The sequence below is a fragment of the Mercenaria mercenaria genome, chromosome 1, assembly GCF_021730395.1.
Source record: "Mercenaria mercenaria strain notata chromosome 1, MADL_Memer_1, whole genome shotgun sequence".
NCBI lineage: Eukaryota > Metazoa > Mollusca > Bivalvia > Venerida > Veneridae > Mercenaria > Mercenaria mercenaria.
Window position 1 is genome coordinate 21,304,362 of NC_069361.1, and position 17,645 is coordinate 21,322,006.

At 36.2% G+C, this 17,645-nt stretch overlaps 1 protein-coding gene across 7 annotated transcripts in view; it reads left to right on the forward strand.

The window, feature by feature from the left end:
- Positions 1-17,645, forward strand: part of LOC123544287 (spectrin alpha chain, non-erythrocytic 1-like) — a 147,978-nt gene that overhangs the window by 114,975 nt on the left and 15,358 nt on the right. For 4 of the 7 annotated variants that reach the window (XM_053541837.1, XM_053541842.1, XM_053541856.1 and 1 more), the window contains 18 exons: positions 230-458; positions 893-1,075; positions 1,473-1,763; positions 2,167-2,244; positions 2,464-2,727; positions 3,636-4,046; positions 6,532-7,050; positions 7,409-7,504; positions 7,933-8,067; positions 8,503-8,685; positions 9,044-9,235; positions 10,228-10,383; positions 10,522-10,739; positions 12,889-13,078; positions 14,437-14,535; positions 14,897-15,079; positions 15,686-15,799; positions 17,383-17,397. In XM_053541837.1, the coding sequence (XP_053397812.1) occupies positions 230-458; positions 893-1,075; positions 1,473-1,763; positions 2,167-2,244; positions 2,464-2,727; positions 3,636-4,046; positions 6,532-7,050; positions 7,409-7,504; positions 7,933-8,067; positions 8,503-8,685; positions 9,044-9,235; positions 10,228-10,383; positions 10,522-10,739; positions 12,889-13,078; positions 14,437-14,535; positions 14,897-15,079; positions 15,686-15,799; positions 17,383-17,397 (3,556 nt within the window). Of the gene's footprint in view, positions 1-229; positions 459-892; positions 1,076-1,472; positions 1,764-2,166; positions 2,245-2,463; positions 2,728-3,635; positions 4,047-6,531; positions 7,051-7,408; positions 7,505-7,932; positions 8,068-8,502; positions 8,686-9,043; positions 9,236-10,227; positions 10,384-10,521; positions 10,740-12,888; positions 13,079-14,436; positions 14,536-14,896; positions 15,080-15,685; positions 15,800-16,415; positions 16,729-17,382; positions 17,398-17,645 lie in introns of those variants that run through there. The other 3 variants (XM_053541845.1, XM_053541852.1, XM_053541859.1) reach the window with 2 other exon arrangements.

Sequence of the window (17,645 nt, forward strand, 5' to 3'; positions counted from 1 at the left end):
TGATGCACATGCTTTCACAGGTATGACATTCTCTTGTTAATATTCAATCTTGTTAATAATCAGATGTTGAAAATATTTTAGATAGATTAAATAAAAGGTTTTACACAATTGAGTACTCTTGGGAAATCTATGAAATGAGAGATCAATCCTTACACTTGCTGATCCAGTAGATATAACAGTGAACAAAACAAAAAAGCTGCAAAACAATTGAGTTTTTCTCTTCCCACAGATGGAAGGATCTTCAGGGAGCATTGCAAGGTTACAAACAGAACTTGGCTGCTGCCCTCGAGGTACATTCCTTCAACAGAGACGTGGATGATATAGATGACCGTATCAATGAGAAGTCAGTCTTGCTGTCCTCTGAGGATCTCGGCAAGGATCTGGAGGCTGTGCAGGGTTTACAGCGTAAACAAGAGGAGATCGAGCGAGACATGACTGCTCTCCAGAACCAGCTTGAGGTTAGTACACTGTTTCTGAAAAACATTTAAAACATAATATATCACTTCATATCAGCTATTTCATACAAGTTACCTTAATAATGACAAATTGGCTAAGAGTATACATCCTCTCAGTTTAGTTCATCAGCTGAGACTTATCCATTCCTTTTAAAAGAGATAGATTGTACTGCACATGTTTTATGTGAAAAACCTAAAAAGGTTAAAAGCTAGGTTCTGTACTACTGATCACCTATATGTGTTGAAATTGTTGTTGTAGCTATGAAAACGTGCTTGGATATTCCTAAGATAGACATTGTTAACAAAATGGAATAATGTAATTTTTAAATATAGATAGAAATGGACAGTGGGTGATGTAGGTGTCCAAATCTTACTCAAGACTGTAATAAGTTCTCTTTGCTCAGAAGTTTTATAATACCAGATATTTTAAATTGCAGAAAGTTGAGTCCCTGTCAGCTAAACTGTGCAAAAAGTACCCAGATCGTGCAGGAGACATTTCAGAGAAACAGAATGAAGCTCTAGATAACTGGGAGAAACTGGAAGAACTTGCTGATCAGAGGAAGAAAAAACTTGCTGACTCATACCAGCTACAGAAATTCCTCGCTGAAGCTAGAGAACTTGTAAGTACTGAACAGCTAGGTAGATGATGAATTTTAAAAATGAATCTTAAGGAAAGCGTCTTGGTGATTTTGTAGGTGAATGACTTATTCTTAAATGAATATTCTTAGAATGTAGAATTGTTTTATGTGAGGGAGTTACACTGCTGGTTTTCGGACAGTGGATGGTTCGGCCCATTGCACGTCAGTGCAGGAAATAATGCTGCAGGCACCTATGATATCCCTGCACTAGTAAAGCTGAAAAATCCCCTTAAAGTTTCAACAAAACACAGCATATTAAGAATAAATTTTAGAAATTGTAATTTCAAAAAAAAAAAAAAATCCCCAAAGTATTAAACTAAAGCATGACAGACTGACAAAGTTCCAGTATGATCTTTATATTTTGATATACCATTTTCAGATTTCATGGTCCAATGATATGATCACGAAGATGAACTCTGGAGAGCTGGGGAAGGATGTAGCAGAGGCTCTTACACAGTTACAACTCCATGCTGAAAGGAAAGCTGAGATTGATGGACGTAAAGCTCACTTTGCAACAATTCGAGAACATGGTAACAATCTGATAAATGAGAAACATTATGCGTCGGAAGAGATACAGAGTATGGTTGGTCAGTTAGATAAGACTAAGATACAGCTGAGTGCTGCCTGGGATAAGCGACAACATCTTCTGCAGCAGTGTCATGAACTTAGGGTGAGTAAAAATTTATTGCTAAATACAAAATGTAATGATATATTCAGATCAAAATACCAGTCAAAGAAACTATGACCACAAAAAAATCTTTAAGCATTATTGATTGATAAAATTATAATAGCATGATAAAATTGTTCTAAGATATAACTCATTTTTGTGAGGATGATTATTGTAAGTTTTAGTGTATAAATTTACTACAGTAATACTTCTTTTGACACTAGATTTGAGAAGTGTTTTTTTGACCTTTACTTAGTAATGTATGTGCCCTTTATATGAATATGTATTTGACCTTTACATGGTTATGTATGTGAGCTTTATGTGATTATTTGACCTTTACATGGTTTATCTATTTGACCATTTCATGATTATCTATATGCCTTTATTCTATTACTATATTTTGCAGAAATTCCAAGTTGAAGCGGAACAGGCAGATGCTTGGCTTGCCAGTAAAGAAGCATTCCTCACTAATGAAGACCTTGGTGTAAGTTTCTTAAATAACCTTGCTGAAGAGCTTACTTTCATAGTATGTCCTGTATCAGAATTTCACGTTGGTGAAATATCAGAAATTCTTGGCTTTGTGTAACTTTACATTGTGTCTCTCTCATGTATTTGTTACATGATTCAAAATCAGATTGTAAAAGTTTCTTTTTACAATAAGTAGAAAAAAAGTCTTGCTAATAATAGAAATTTTTTGTTGTAGAATTCACTGTACAGTGTTGAAGCATTACTGAAAAACCAAGACAGATTTGAGAAGTTGATGGAACAGCAGGTGGAGCAAGTGGAGGACGTGAGAGAGTTTGCTGCTAAACTGGAGACGCAGGACCACTACGCCTGGGACGAGATTAAAGAAAGACGGCAAGCTGTTGAGGATAGATACACTCGGCTAAAGGAAAGTTCTAGTGCTAGGAGGACCAAACTTGGAGATTCCAAAAATTACCAGTTGTTCTTGAGGAATCTATATGAGGTCTGTATTAGCCTTATAGCAGATGTTTACATTAACCCTTACCCTGCTAAATTTCTAAAATGGACTGGTCCATCATTCAGTTTGGGCAGTACCACTTATTATTCAAAGGGGTGTTAACTGAAAATATACTGACTGAATAGTGAACAGTGCAGACCATTATCGGTCTGTGTCTGCACTGGTCGCAAAGGCAAAATCACTTGCAGCCAGCAGGCTAAGTATTAATACTTATTGAGGCCAGTTTGATCAGTTGATGAAGTTGGCTTACTTCGAATAGACCCTCACAGATGTGGGATCAAAACCTGGCTTTGGAGGTAGAATTTTTTCATGTGAGGAAGACATTCAGTTGGCTAATGGAAGGTCAGTGGTTCTACCAAGGTGCTTGCTCATGATAAAATAATGCATGGGAATGGTGGGGGGCACCTGGGGTCTGACTGCACCATCAGATACTAGAAAAGTTTCCAATGACCTAAATAGTGTCTGTTTGACTCTTAACCTGGCAAAAAAAAACACTTGTAATGTACACTTTTCAAGAGTCTGGCTCCAGTAGAACTATAATAAGAATTGATAAGCTTGGTGTATTATTTTGTAACATATCCAGTGTGATTCAGATAAATGAAAGTATTCATTTAGATAAGACTCACTGTCTGTTCATAATACGACCTGTAAATGTGAATGTTGCAAAGACTTGCTTTTGCAGTTTCAGTGATATTTTAAGATATATTACTAAGCTCTTTTAGATGACATTTTCTACCTCTTGTCTTTTTCCTCTTTAAATTTTGGTTTTGGAAAAAATATGGTATGTCACATATATGGTGATATGCAGAGAAAACCCAGTCATTTCCCTTGGTTATTTTATTTGAAGTTAGATTCAGTCATACCTGAATATAAACATGTCTTTAAATCTGCAGGTATCTACATGGATAACAGAAAAGTTGCAGATTGCTACAGATGAATCATACAGAGATCCCACAAATCTTCAGGCCAAGTTACAGAAACACCAGGCCTTTGAAGCTGAAGTAATGGCCAATCGTAACCGAGTAGACGCTGTCATTTCCGAAGGTCAAGGTCTGGTCGATGAAGATCATTACCAGTCAGAAGACATAAAGAAACGTATGGAAGAAGTTGAAATGAGCTGGCAGGCATTGGTTGCGGCAAGCTCGGAGAAGAAAGATAAATTAACTGATGCGTATCAAGCTTTGCAGTTCAATCGTATTGTGGATGATCTGTTGACTTGGATGGATGAGGTTGAAAATCAACTCATGTCAGAAGATCATGGGAAAGATTTGTCATCTGTCAAAAATCTCCTCAAGAAACATCAGGTTAGTTCCTGTGATATAAACTAGCAATAAAATTTACAAACTTTCCGTGCAATTAAAATACGAAAACATTACTTTCATACCAGATATTTTCACATGATCGAAATTTTTCAAAATATGAAAACAGTCTTAAAATAACTAAATTGAATCAGTTTTATCCATAATTTATTTTGTAAACGTTATTCAAATCAAGGACTAATTTATGAGAAATTATATAAGATGCAAAATTGGTGAAAATTATTCATTGTAAGTTTAAGTAATTTTTAGCTCACCTGTCACAAAGTGACAAGGTGAGCTTTTGTGATCGCGCGGTGTCCATCGTCCGTGCGTCCGTCCGTAAACTTTTGCTTGTGACCACTCTAGAGGTCACATTTTTCATGGGATCTTTATGAAAGTTGGTCAGAATGTTCATCTTGATGATATCTAGATCAAGTTCGAAACTGGGTCACGTGCGATCAAAAACTAGGTCAGTAGGTCTAAAAATAGAAAAACCTTGTGACCTCTCTAGAGGCCATATATTTCAAAAGATCTTCATGAAAATTGGTCAGAATGTTCACCTTGATGATATCTAGGTCAAGTTCGAAACAGGGTCACGTGCGGTCGAAAACTAGGTCAGTAGGTCTAAAAATAGAAAAACCTTGTGACCTCTCTAGAGGCCATATATTTCAATGGATCTTCATGAAAATTGGTCAGAATGTTCACCTTGATGATATCTAGGTCAAGTTCGAAACTGGGTCACGTGCCTTCAAAAACTAGGTCAGTAGGTCTAAAAATAGAAAAACCTTGTGACCTCTCTAGAGGCCATATATTTCACAAGATCTTCATGAAAATTGGTCAGAACGTTCACCTTGATGACATCTAGGTCAAGTTCGAAACTCGGTCAAGTGCCATCAAAAACTAGGTCAGTAGGTCAAATAATAGAAAAACCTTGTGACCTCTCTAAAGGCCATATTTTTCATGGGATCTGTATGAAAGTTGGTCTGAATGTTCATCTTGATGATATCTAGGTCAAGTTTGAAACTGGGTCACGTGCTGTCAAAAACTAGGTCAGTAGGTCTAAAAATAGAAAAACCGTGTGACCTCTCTAGAGGCCATATATTTCATGACATCTTCATGAAAATTGGTCAGAACGTTCACCTTGATGATATCTAGGTCAAGTTCGAAAGTGGGTCACGTGCCATCAAAAACTAGGTCAGTAGGTCAAATAATAGAAAAACCTTGTGACCTCTCTAGAAGCCATATTTTTCATGGGATCTGTATGAAAGTTAATCTGAATGTTCATCTTGATGATATCTAGGTCAAGTTCGAAAGTGGGTCACGTGCCTCAAAAACTAGGTCAGTAGGTCAAATAATAGAAAAACCTTGTGACCTCTCTAAAGGCCATATTTTTCATTGGATCTGTATGAAAATTGGTCCGAATGTTCATCTTGATGATATCTAGGTCAAGTTCGAAACGGGGTCATGTGCAGTCAAAAACTAGGTCAGTAGGTCATAAAATAGAAAAACCTTGTGACCTCTCTAGAGGCCATACTTGTGAATGGATCTCCATAAAAATTGGTCAGAATGTTCACCTTGATGATATCTAGGTCAAGTTTGAAACTGGGTCACGTGCCTTAAAAAACTAGGTCAGTAGGTCAAATAATAAAAAACCTTGTGACCTCTCTAGAGGCCATACTTTTCATGGGATCTGTATGAAAGTTGGTCTGAATGTTCATCTTGATGATATCTAGGTCAAGTTTGAAACTGAGTCAACTGTGGTCAAAAACTAGGTCAGTAGGTCTAAAATTATTAAAATCTTTTGACCTCTCTAGAGGCCATATTTTTCCATGGATCTTCATGAAAATTGATCTGAATGTTCACCTTGATGATATCTAGGTCAGTTTCGAAACTGGGTCATGTGCGGTCAAAAACTAGGCCAGTAGGTTTAAAAATAGAAAAACCTTGTGACCTCTCTAGAGGCCATATTTTTCATGAGATCTTCATGAAAATTAGTGAGAATGTTCACCTTGATGATATCTAGATAAATTTCAAAACAGGGTCACGTACCTTCGAAAACTAGGTCAATAGGTCAAATAATAGAAAAACCTTGTGACCTCTCTAGAGACCATATTTTTCAATGGATCTTCATGAAAATTGGTCAGAATTTTTATCTTGATAATATCTAGTTCAAGTTCAAAACTGGGTCACATGAGCTCAAAAACTAGGTCACTATGTCAAATAATAGAAAAAACGACATCATACTCAAAACTGGGTCATGTGGGAAGAGGTGAGCGATTCAGGACCATCATGGTCCTCTTGTTCTGTATACTGTTTCAAATTCTTTGCAAAAAAATAATGACTGCTTTGCATACTGATGAGAAAATGTTATTTCTTTAAGTCTCATTTCTGTTGTAGTTGTAACCTTGTAAAATTTAACATTTTTTGCAGCATGAACAGGTAGTTTTAAATATAATTTTTATATACTGTAAGACTTTCTTTCATCTTTCAGTTACTAGAGGTCGACATAAACACACATCAAGAAAAAGTTCAAGATGTCACTGATGCAGCTCAGGAATTTAAAGAAGCTAAACATTTCTTAAACAAAGAACTTCAGGCACGTGCAAAGGACGTTAATGATCGCTATAGCTCATTGCACGAGCCAAGTAATATTCGTCGGGACAATCTTGAAGAGGCGTTACTCATGTATCAGTTTTATCGTGATGTGGAAGATGAGTTGTCATGGATACAGGATAAGAAACCAATTGCCGAATCTACAGACCTAGGAAATTCTTTAGTGGCAGTGCAAAACTTAATAAAAAAGCATCAAGCTTTAGAATCGGAAATAGTTGCTCATGAACCTTTAATAGACGCAGTAGCAAATGCTGCACAACATATGATTAAAAGTAAACATTTTGCGTCTGCAGAAATAGAAAAGAGATTAGATGAGTTACATTCAGAATTACAACAGCTTAAAGAAGTGTCTTCTGTTAGAAGGATTAAACTGCAGGATGCGCTAGAATCTCAAAAGGTAGTTCACTTTATTTTCCCCCTTTTATTGCTCACCCGCTTGGCAGTAGAATGCAAAGAGGAATTTGGTCCCACTAGCAAAAAAGTTCTCTTTGACATTTTACCTGAAGATGTTACATCATTATGTCAATTTCTTCCCTAAGTAAGTTTATTGCCTCTTGCAAATAGCAAGTTAATTGTTTATTCAAAGACATAGATTAGTCGACCTGTCAATAAAATGTTAAATCCAGCAAACCAAGCAGAAAAAAGTGAATGTAATGCTTGGGTTATGTATCAAGTTCTTTCCATAACGATCAGTGCAAAAATTGAAAGTTTATTTGTTGAACTGAATTACAATTTCAATGTTTTGTGTACTTTAGTTTTACTCAGAAGTTACAGAGGCGGAGATGTGGATGAAAGAAAAGATGCCATCATTAACCAATCCTGACTATGGAAAAGATGAAGAGTCTGTTCAGGTAACAACTTATACATACATGGACTGTGGTATCTTAAATTCAAAACAGATCGTATTGATTAGGTTTTAGCTATTTAGTTCAAATAGGGTCTATAACACTGAAGAGCTGTCACTATGGCGACCAGTATTATTTCAGAGACCAGGTAAAAGTTTGCTTGAAATCTTGACTGTGAAAACAATGTCAAAAAGGTACAAACAATGAGTCAGATATATTTTATGCACTATTAAGTTGGTGACTGAATAACATAGATTAAGGTTCCCCTATCAACATTATTTCTGACTTGACTGGGTACATGGGTTAAACATTCTTGCAGTTTAGCTGTCTAGCTTCCTCTAATGAATTGTACAGTCACGATAGAACTTATTAGAAAGAACAAGAACAAAACAGTAAAACAGGTTGAATTAAATGTTTTATGATATATATTTCAGGTGTTGCAGAAGAAGTTAGATGCTCTAGAGAGAGATATCGACAACTTCCAGAACAATATTGGTGAACTTTCTGCACTCAGTAGAACTCTTGTTGACAAGAATCACTTTGATACTGAAAATATCAAAACTCAACAGGTAACCTTGTGTTCTTACACATTAAAACGCCTACCTGGTAAACCACTGTTGTCACACAGAATACTGCCAAACAGAAGCTATTTGTTGCTCAAACCATCAACATTGCACTGTATACTGTATAGATGAAAATTTGGATTAAGTTATCAGTTTTCAAAATGAATTATTTATTCGAGTGTTAAGCTCAGGAATTTTAGATATTAGTAGAAAAAAAAATGGATGTTTTTGGCAAAACAGGTCAATTTGAAAAAAATGAATGTGAAAGAAATTAGTTTTTGATAAAACCTGTGTCTGACATTATATTTTGCTTTGTATATTTAAGATTCATATTGAAACTGTTTGCTGTCATTTCAGTTGTTTAAAAAATATCAAGATAGTTTTTCAATTGATTAAATGCTTGTAGACTATTTGACCAGTTTGTATTGCATGTAATTTCAGGCATCAATAGAGAACAAATACAGTGAGTTACAAGATTTAACAAGTCAGAGAAGAAAGAAATTGACAGAGACCCGTTTAATGTTTGAGTTTTACCGAGAGTGTGAGGAGGTGTCAATCTGGATTACTGACATGGGGGTAATAGCTGCCTCGGAGGACTATGGTCAGGACCTGGAACATGTTGAGGTACTTCACTTCACATTATAGGACTTGATACCATCTTGATAAATTTATAAAAGCTATCAGTTTTGTTTCCCAGCCAAATTGTAATGTGTTTTAAAAAAATTAGATATTCGACTGTAGTGGGTGTGCATGATTTATTAGCATTAGATTTTATTCTCTTAATTGAATTAAGTTTGAGTCTTTGCCCAGGAAATTTCTGGAAACACATTCAGTAGTTTTTGTATTATATGAATATATTGGTCCTTCTTTCTCTCAAAATTGCTTTAAGCAATTAAAACTGCAATTTCATTGACCTAAAAAAACAAAAACAGTAGGTTATTCACATTTCATGTTGTAAGTGTTACGTTAATGTTTATTACAGATCTTGCAGCAGAAGTTTGATGACTTCCAGCACGAGTTGACAGCTAGCGAGGACCGTGTGACCAATCTGCATGGGAAAGCTGCTTCCATGATAGAAGCAAGTCATTATGAGAAGGAGAAAATAGGGAAGCGTGATGCTGAGATCACCCAGATGTGGACAGAACTAAAGGAGGTTACTAATGCCAGACAGGAGGTATATCTATTTTATAAATGTTTCTTTTATGTAGGTTAAATACCATGTTTCATGTGTATTTTAGTAGCAGCGGTTAGTTAACCTGTGTCAGAATTCCACATCAGTACTCACTGCAAGTAACTGCCAACTCCTCATTTCACGAGAACTTCTTTTTCTTCTGAAACATATGATCACTATGATCATACTTGTGTGGATGTCAATTTGCACTTTTGAGAGATATCTTTTTTCTGGAATGGGCCCCATGTGGTTCTGGGACGATCTGTGTATGAAAAGAATTGGAACTACTGCCTTACCCTTGCATGATCGTAAAAGGTGACTAATAGGGTCTTAATGCTTTGTTTTGCTGTAACTCTGTGATTCCAGCAGGTATGCAAATTTTGATTCCATACCTCGTGTTTTTATTTCGATGTAAATGAGATGTGAAACCAAAATTTGTAGTCCTGTTTGAGCCATATAACTTATACTGCGTTGGTGTGCCGTAAAACCCAAATAAATAAATAAATTTTTCTGGAATGGACAAAGGTGGAGCACAGGATTACCTTTTCCCTCACATGTATGCTGTTTGTAATGCTATAAATAGATTCCAGTAAAAATGCGTATGATCGCTTTGAAGTGCAGATATGCCATTCTTTGTTTTTGCTGGCATAGATGAGGTTAGGAGTGGGTACCCAATCACACATGTTGCAAATAAGTTCATGGTGCAGACTTCTTCAGTAGTTATTTTTCTGGAGTGGGAGACCATAGTTGATGGGGAGAGGGGAAGCAACAAGTATATATTCTTTCCTCTGACAAAGCAGTGTTGAGGGGTCTTAATCACATTTAATGATAGCACTAGTTTTTTGCAGGGGTATGTATGAACAAAAAGTTTTATGCAAAGAAGTGGAAATGCATCTAATTTTTTTTAATAAGTAAAAATGGTAATGAACTTCGAAATATGAAAATGATAACATATGTTATGCCTGTAATATTTCAAATATTGTCATTGTGTGCAGGCACTGATGGCAGCCAAACAGGTTCATATTTATGGACGTGATGCAGATGACACTTTGGAATGGATACAAGAGAAGGAAGGTGTGGTCTCTAGTGATGACTTCGGCCATGACCTTGAAAGTGCACAGGCCCTGGTCAGCAAACATGAAGTCCTTGAGGTGAGAGATTGTTTTTTCTTAAATACGCAAAAATGGTACCTGTTTTTGAAATAAATGAACAGTAACAATAAATCTACACTACGTAAAACATATTTTGTTTTGGCTACAAAAGATGACTGTATTATTGTTGTTTCTCAGCGAGACCTGGCAGCCATTAGTGAACAAGTGGAGTCAATAACAAAGGAAGCAGAGAGATTGATCAGTCAGTTCCCTGATGCTCAGGAGCATATAGCAGCAAAACATGAGGAGATGGTACAAGCTTGGAATATACTGGTGGAGAAAGCAGCCATGAGGAAAGAGAAACTGAACCAGGCTGAACAGTTACAGTTATACTTCAATGACTACAGAGAATTAACGTATGTTACATAGCAATACACTTCATTTTTAGCTCGACTATTCGAAGAATAGTCTAGCTATTCTACTCACCCTGGCGTCGGCGTCGGTGTCGGCGTCGGCGTCACACCTTGGTTAAGTTTTTGCATGCAAGTACATACAGCTATCATTTAAAGGCATATAGCTTTGAAACTTATTTATTCTTTTTCTAGGTCAATTACCAACCTCACTGGGTCAAGTTCCATAACTCTAACATGTATTTTGAGCAAATTATGCCCCCTTTTGGACTTAGAAAACTCGTTAAAGTTTTACATGCAAGTTACTATCTCCAAAACTAATGCAGATATTGAATTGAAACTTCACGTGTGTCTCCGGGGTTATAAAACTAGTTGATAGCACCAAGTCCCATAACTCTGACCTTCATTTTGGCCAAATTATGCCCCCTTTTGGACTTAGAAAATTCTGGTTAAAGTTTTGCGTGCAAGTACATACAGCTATTACTAAAAAGCATATAGATTTGAAACTTATTTTTTCTTTTTCTAGATCAATTACCTACCTCACTGGGTCAAGTCCCATAACTCTGACATGTATTTTGGCCAAATTATGCCCCCTTCTGGACTTAAAAAATTCTGGTTAAAGTTTTGCGTGCAAGTACATACAGCTATTACTAAAAGGCATATAGATTTGAAACTTATTTTTTCTTTTTCTAGATCAATTACCTACCTCACTGGGTCAAGTCCCATAACTCTGACATGTATTTTGGCCAAATTATGCCCCCTTTTGGACTTAGAAAATCCTGGTTAAAGTTTTACATGCAAGTAACTATCTCCAAAACTACTACAGATATTAAATTGAAACTTCACATGTGTCTTCCGGGTTATAAAACTAGTTGATAGCACCAAGTCCCATAACTCTTGACATGTATTTTGGGCAAATTATGCCCCCTTTTGGACTTTGAAAATCCTGGTTAAAGTTTTGCGTGCAAGTACATACAGCTATTACCAAAAGGCATATAGCTTTGAAACTTATTTATTCTTTTTCTAGGTCAATTACCAACCTCACTGGGTCAAGTTCCATAACTTTTAACATGTATTTTGAGCAAATTATGCCCCCTTTTGGACTTAGAAAATTCTGGTTAAAGTTTTACATGCAAGTTACTATCCCCAAAACTAATGCAGATATTGAATTGAAACTTAACTTTTTCTTCGGGGTTATAAAACTAGTTGATAGCATCAAGTCCCATAACTCTGATATATATTTTAGTCAAATTCCCCAAAACTAATGCAGATATTGAATTGAAACTTAACTTTTTCTTCGGGGTTATAAAACTAGTTGATAGCATCAAGTCCCATAACTCTGATATATATTTTAGTCAAATTATGTCCCCTTTCGAACTTAGAACTCTTTTGATATTTAACATTTTGGGTAATAATTTCCTGCTTCTGTGACAATATTTCGAATAGTCGAGCTTGGCTGTCATACGGACAGCTCTTGTTTTTCTCACAGTTGCCAATAAGGCATGCAAACTTAATGTTAACTTGCCAACTTCAGCCTTCATTTTCCTTGGTAAGTGTTATATAGATAAATTTCACTCCCTAATGCTGACTGCTCAGTTTGACTGTACTTGTCATCTAGCACCACAGAGATTTCTATTTTATATCAGATTGGTCTCTGTGGCTGAGTGCTGACTTTAAACTACTTTCCCTTCATCGATGTGGGTTCGAGCCCCGCTCGGGGTGTTGAATTTTTCATTTGAGGAAGCCATCCAACTGGCTTATGAAAGGTTGGTGGTTCTGCCCAAGTGCCAGCTTGTGATGAAATAATGCACGGAGGGGCACCCGAGGTCTTCCTCCACCATCAAAGCTGGAAAGTCGCCATATGACCTATAACTGTGTTGGTGTGACGTTTAACCCAACAAGTCTATATCAGATATCTGTAAGCTGCTTGGTTCTGCTGGGATAAAATATATCCATTTACCATTATGTATATTTTCTCTCTTTTTTTTAAAAAAAAATACTAGGTCAGACTGTATGCATCTATTTCGAAAAATTCTTATATATTGGATGCTTAGATAAGATACCCATTTAATGCCTTTGTTCCCTTGTTAAGTGTTGAGGTATCTTTCACCTGAACTGTGCTTAGATAAAATGTTCATTTCTTTTTGGCGAACAGTGCTTGGATCAGTGAAATGATGGCAGTAATAACAGCCATGGAGTTCCCACGAGATCTTCAGGGTGCACAGGCAAGCATGGCACGCTGGAAGGAGCACCGTGCTGAGGTGGACTCTAGGAAAGACGCAGTCGGCAGATTCCTTCAGACTGGACAAGTCATGATTGATGACAAACATTTTCTCAGTGAAGAGGTACAAAATTAAATGTTGTAGAGAAACATCAGTTCAATTACCTCAGTTATGTGCTTTGTGTTTTAAAGTGTTCATTTAAATATATTAAACTTCATTTTTATGTTTTGGTATATAAATGTAAAGCATTTTCTATTTAGATGTTTATCATTAAAAGGGTATTGTATAATGTATGTGTAAATACATCATTGAGTAAGATATAAGAATGCACTTGCAGATGGGAATATTTTTGCTGTAGCTGATACTTCAAACAAATGATGCAAGAAATTGATTATTGAAGGCTTGGAGATTCAAACAGCAACTTGTTGGCTCACTGAAAAAAATATATTTATGTCTCCCACCACACAGTTGTGTGGGAGACATATTGATTTACTCCAGTCTGTCTGTCTGTGTGTCTGTGTGTGTGTCTGTCACAAAGCTTGTCCGCACTCTAAGTCGAACATTTCTCATCCGATTTTCACCAAACTTGAACAAAATGTGTTTGACCATAAGACCTCGGCCAAGTTCGATAACTAGCCAAATCGGTCCAGGCGTCTTGGAGTTATGGCCCTTGAATTACCAAAAATCGGTCTTTTTACTCTTGTCCGCACTCTAATTCGAAAATTTCTCATCCAATCTTCACCAAACTTAAACAAAACGTGTTTGACCATGAGACCTCGGCCAAGTTCGATAACTAGCCAAATCGGTCTAGGCATTTTAGAGTTACGGCCCTTGAATTATCGAAAAATTGGCCTTTTTACTCATGTCCGCACTCTTAATCGAACATTTCTCATCCGATCCTCACCAAACTTGAACAAAATGTGTTTGACCATGAGACCTCGGCCAAGTTCGATAACTAGCCAAATCGGTCCAGGCATTTTGGAGTTACGGCCCTTGAATTATTGAAAAATCGGCCTTTTTACTCTTGTCCGCACTCTAAGTCGAACATTTCTCATCCGATCTTCACCAAACTTGAACAAAATGTGTTTGACCATGAGACCTCGGCCAAGTTCGATAACTAACCAAATCGGTCCAGGCATTTTAGAGTTACGGCCCTTGAATTACCGAAAAAATCCTTCTGTTTACTCTTGTCCGCTCTCTAAGTCGAACATTTCTCATCCGATCTTCACCAAACTTGAACAAAATGTGTTTGGCCATAAGACCTTACCCAAGTTCGATAACTAGCCAAATCCGCCCAGGCACTTTTCATTTATGGCCCTTGAATTACTGATTGGATCCACTCATCCAGACCATCTAATTGGATCCACCCGTCTAAAACATCTAGAGAAACTAACATTTTTCATCATCTAAGGGGCAGTTGTGGGAGACATGCGCTTTTCTCAAAAGCATCTCTAGTTGAATATTACTTTTTGCCACTTTAGATTCAAGCAAAGATAACAGACTTAAGTACTGCATGGAAACTATTGCTGGCTACCTTGGAACAGACCAGAGTTCTCTGTGAACAGAATTTGGAAGCACAGGTAAATGCCATTCTCCTTGATGAGTTTAGAAATCTTCTGCTCTGTAAGAACTGAAGAAGTAATATTTTAGGGAGTAGGCGCCTGAAATGAAGTATTTAGCATGGCTAGTACAATATGGATACCATAGGACAGCCCTTACACTTGAGTCTGATCACCTTAAAGTGAATTTTAATTGGTAATTAAGCAATTTTAAACTAAAATTGCAGAGTTGTTATATTCCTTACTTTGTTGTATGGAAAGTTTGCATTATTTGCTTGGAAATGATTACATTTTCAGTCCCGAGAGTTTGATTGTTAAACTGAATGCTAATTATGTTGTTCAAAACAACACAGTCTAGTGAATAAATAATACATAATTGCAGCAACTGAAACATGAGATGGAACAGTTAGAGGGCTGGATGTCAGTGCGAGATAATCAAACAAAAGACAAGAATTATGGTGATACCATCACGATAGTGGAAGAGTTGCTACGGAGACAGCAGGACTTTGAGAAAACTGTAGATGCTCAGGAAGACAAGTTCACAGCAATCAAGAGAGCAACAATGGTAAGATTTTCAGTAAAGTAACCAACCTGATAGTTCTTTTTAAATAAATATTACATGTGATCATTTTCAGTGAAGCTAGTTTCTGCATTCTTTATTGTGGTGATGCTTTTACAACATCCCATAACCGTGGTCGTGTCACTATCAGAAATTCATTTTGATACCTCCAATTACATACCTGCCAGTTTCACTGCAGAATGTATGTTGTGTGGGTACTGACATTTATTCATTGATGAGTAAATTGTAGTTACAATGGATACAGGGAGAAATTGTCCAGATGAGAGTAAATGAGAATTGGTTGGGCCATGGTTATGGAGATAATGTTATGTTGTGCTGAAAAAAATTTTTGATACTGTCTTGCTTGTTTTTTGTTCAGCAATTTTCTACTGGGTCTTGTTCTAAGATACTCAGGCTTGAATGATATTTTCAATAGCTGTTTGCATGTACCGAATCCATCCCAGTTTGTGTTTTTTCTAAATCCAGTTTGAACGTTACGCTTGATTTTTAAAATGGGTGGATAGAGACTTTTATCTCAGCACTAGGTCTCAGTTTCTTCACCTCTTTACACTTAAGACTAATGTCTTAATGGACCAATTGTTGTGTTTATAGTTAGAAGAGGGAGTTGTTGACAAGAACAAAAAGTTGAGAGAGGCTGAAGAAGCCCGGCGAGAAAAAGACAGGCTCGAGGAGATGAGAAGAAAAGAACAAGCCAAAATCATGGATGTAAGTGTAACCATAGTAACAGTTAGAAATTATAAAGCTGTCATCTGATTGTAGACTATGACTTTCACAACTTTGTAGTTGTTCATTTCTTTATCCCATTTTTAGATAAAGTCGTAAAATTTTGTAAATATGTAAGCAATACCATGCTTATCTTCTTTTGAGATTCTTCAGCAATATTTTGCACTTTTTTGTCATTGTTGTAAGCATGAATGTCTGGTAAAGGCTTGATGATTTTGCCTTACAGTCTGCTTTTTGAAAATGAGGCTGCAACTGCTTCTGCCTTAAGATGCATTCTGCCTTTTTGTGTAAGGGCTGCCAAAAAAAGACAAGCTTACTTTATTAAATGCAGGGGATGAGATTGGTAACAAGTAATAATGATGCTTGCAATAATTTTGACAAGACAGAATATGATATATATTGTAACCTTGTAATTAATTAGTATATTTTTCAACAATTTTTGTGAGATAGTTGTGAGTTACAACATAATTTAGTTTACGTCTTAACTTTAGTAGATACCTGCACAGTGAACATAACAGCAGAATAATTGTAACATGATATTTATGTTTTTGTTTTGCACAGTAGAATTAACAATTTATAATTTGTGTTTTATTTACAGACTCCACCTGTATGTTGAGAATATACTTTGTCTCATTTCTGTCTTTGCTCACAAGCTGTCTAATATGGCTCTTTTATAATGCTATTAATAAAGCAAGCTATCAAAAATATAATGTAGGTGGTTTTCAGTCCTTTGGTGTGATAAAACTGAACTTCAATCTAAAGAATGATTAAGTCCCTCTAAGGGCTGATTGAGTTGACTTTCACTTTAGGACTGGTTAAGTCCACATAAGGACTTATTGATTGGGTCCACCTATGCTTTAGGACCTGGTTAAGTCCATCTTTGGACTGAATAAGTCTACTGAATCACTTGTTGTTAAAATCAACCTTTCATTTAAGGATGATTATGTCTACCTGAGGACTGATATATGTCCACATAAGAATTGATTAAGTTCACCTAAGGGACTGATCGTGTCTATTTGAGGACTTGTTAATCCACCTGCACCTAAGGACTGGAAGTACACCTGTTAGGACTGATAAAGATCCCTAAAGGACTAATTAACTCGAACTCCACCTAAGAACTGATAAAGTCCTAACAAACAGGCTGTCTACAGAACTTTATAGCATAAATTTCTCTAGCATTTCTTAAAACTAAGCTATGATTTGACAGGATTTTAAACTAACAGTGTTTTAAACTTTTCTTTCTTTAATCATTTGAAAGATGTAAGTTAGTGTAACGTAATATTGTTTGTCTTTCCTGTCTGTCTGCTTTTCTTTGCTTTTTTAGGCAATATTGAAAATAGTGGAAACATTTTTTAAAAAATCAGAAATTGTCTAGTTTTTACAAGACCAATTCTTGCCCAAACTAGATCTCCTGTTGTAATGTATAGAGCCATATAGTACACAAACTGTTGGGCATTTGATGGGTTGTTTGTTGCTGTCTGTTTGTACAAACATTGTGATTCAGTGTGGTTGTGTCCACTGTGTCATTTCTGTGCAGTAACTTTTCTTCGTTTTCTTTTCTGAAGATTCACACTGCAGAGGTATTACATGCACTTAGTTCTGGCTACACAGATATCTCAAATCTCTTAGCTTTATGAAAATCAGAGTATTGTATATAACATCTTACAACTATATGAAAAGCAGGAGTTGCTTGTATGCTACAAAAAGAAGATTATATGAAACACAGTTTTCAGCAAGTGGAGGGTCATACAATTTTATTTGAACTCCAGCATTAAACTTCCAGATCTATATATAATTCGAGTTATGACTATACTGGTTGGCTTGATTT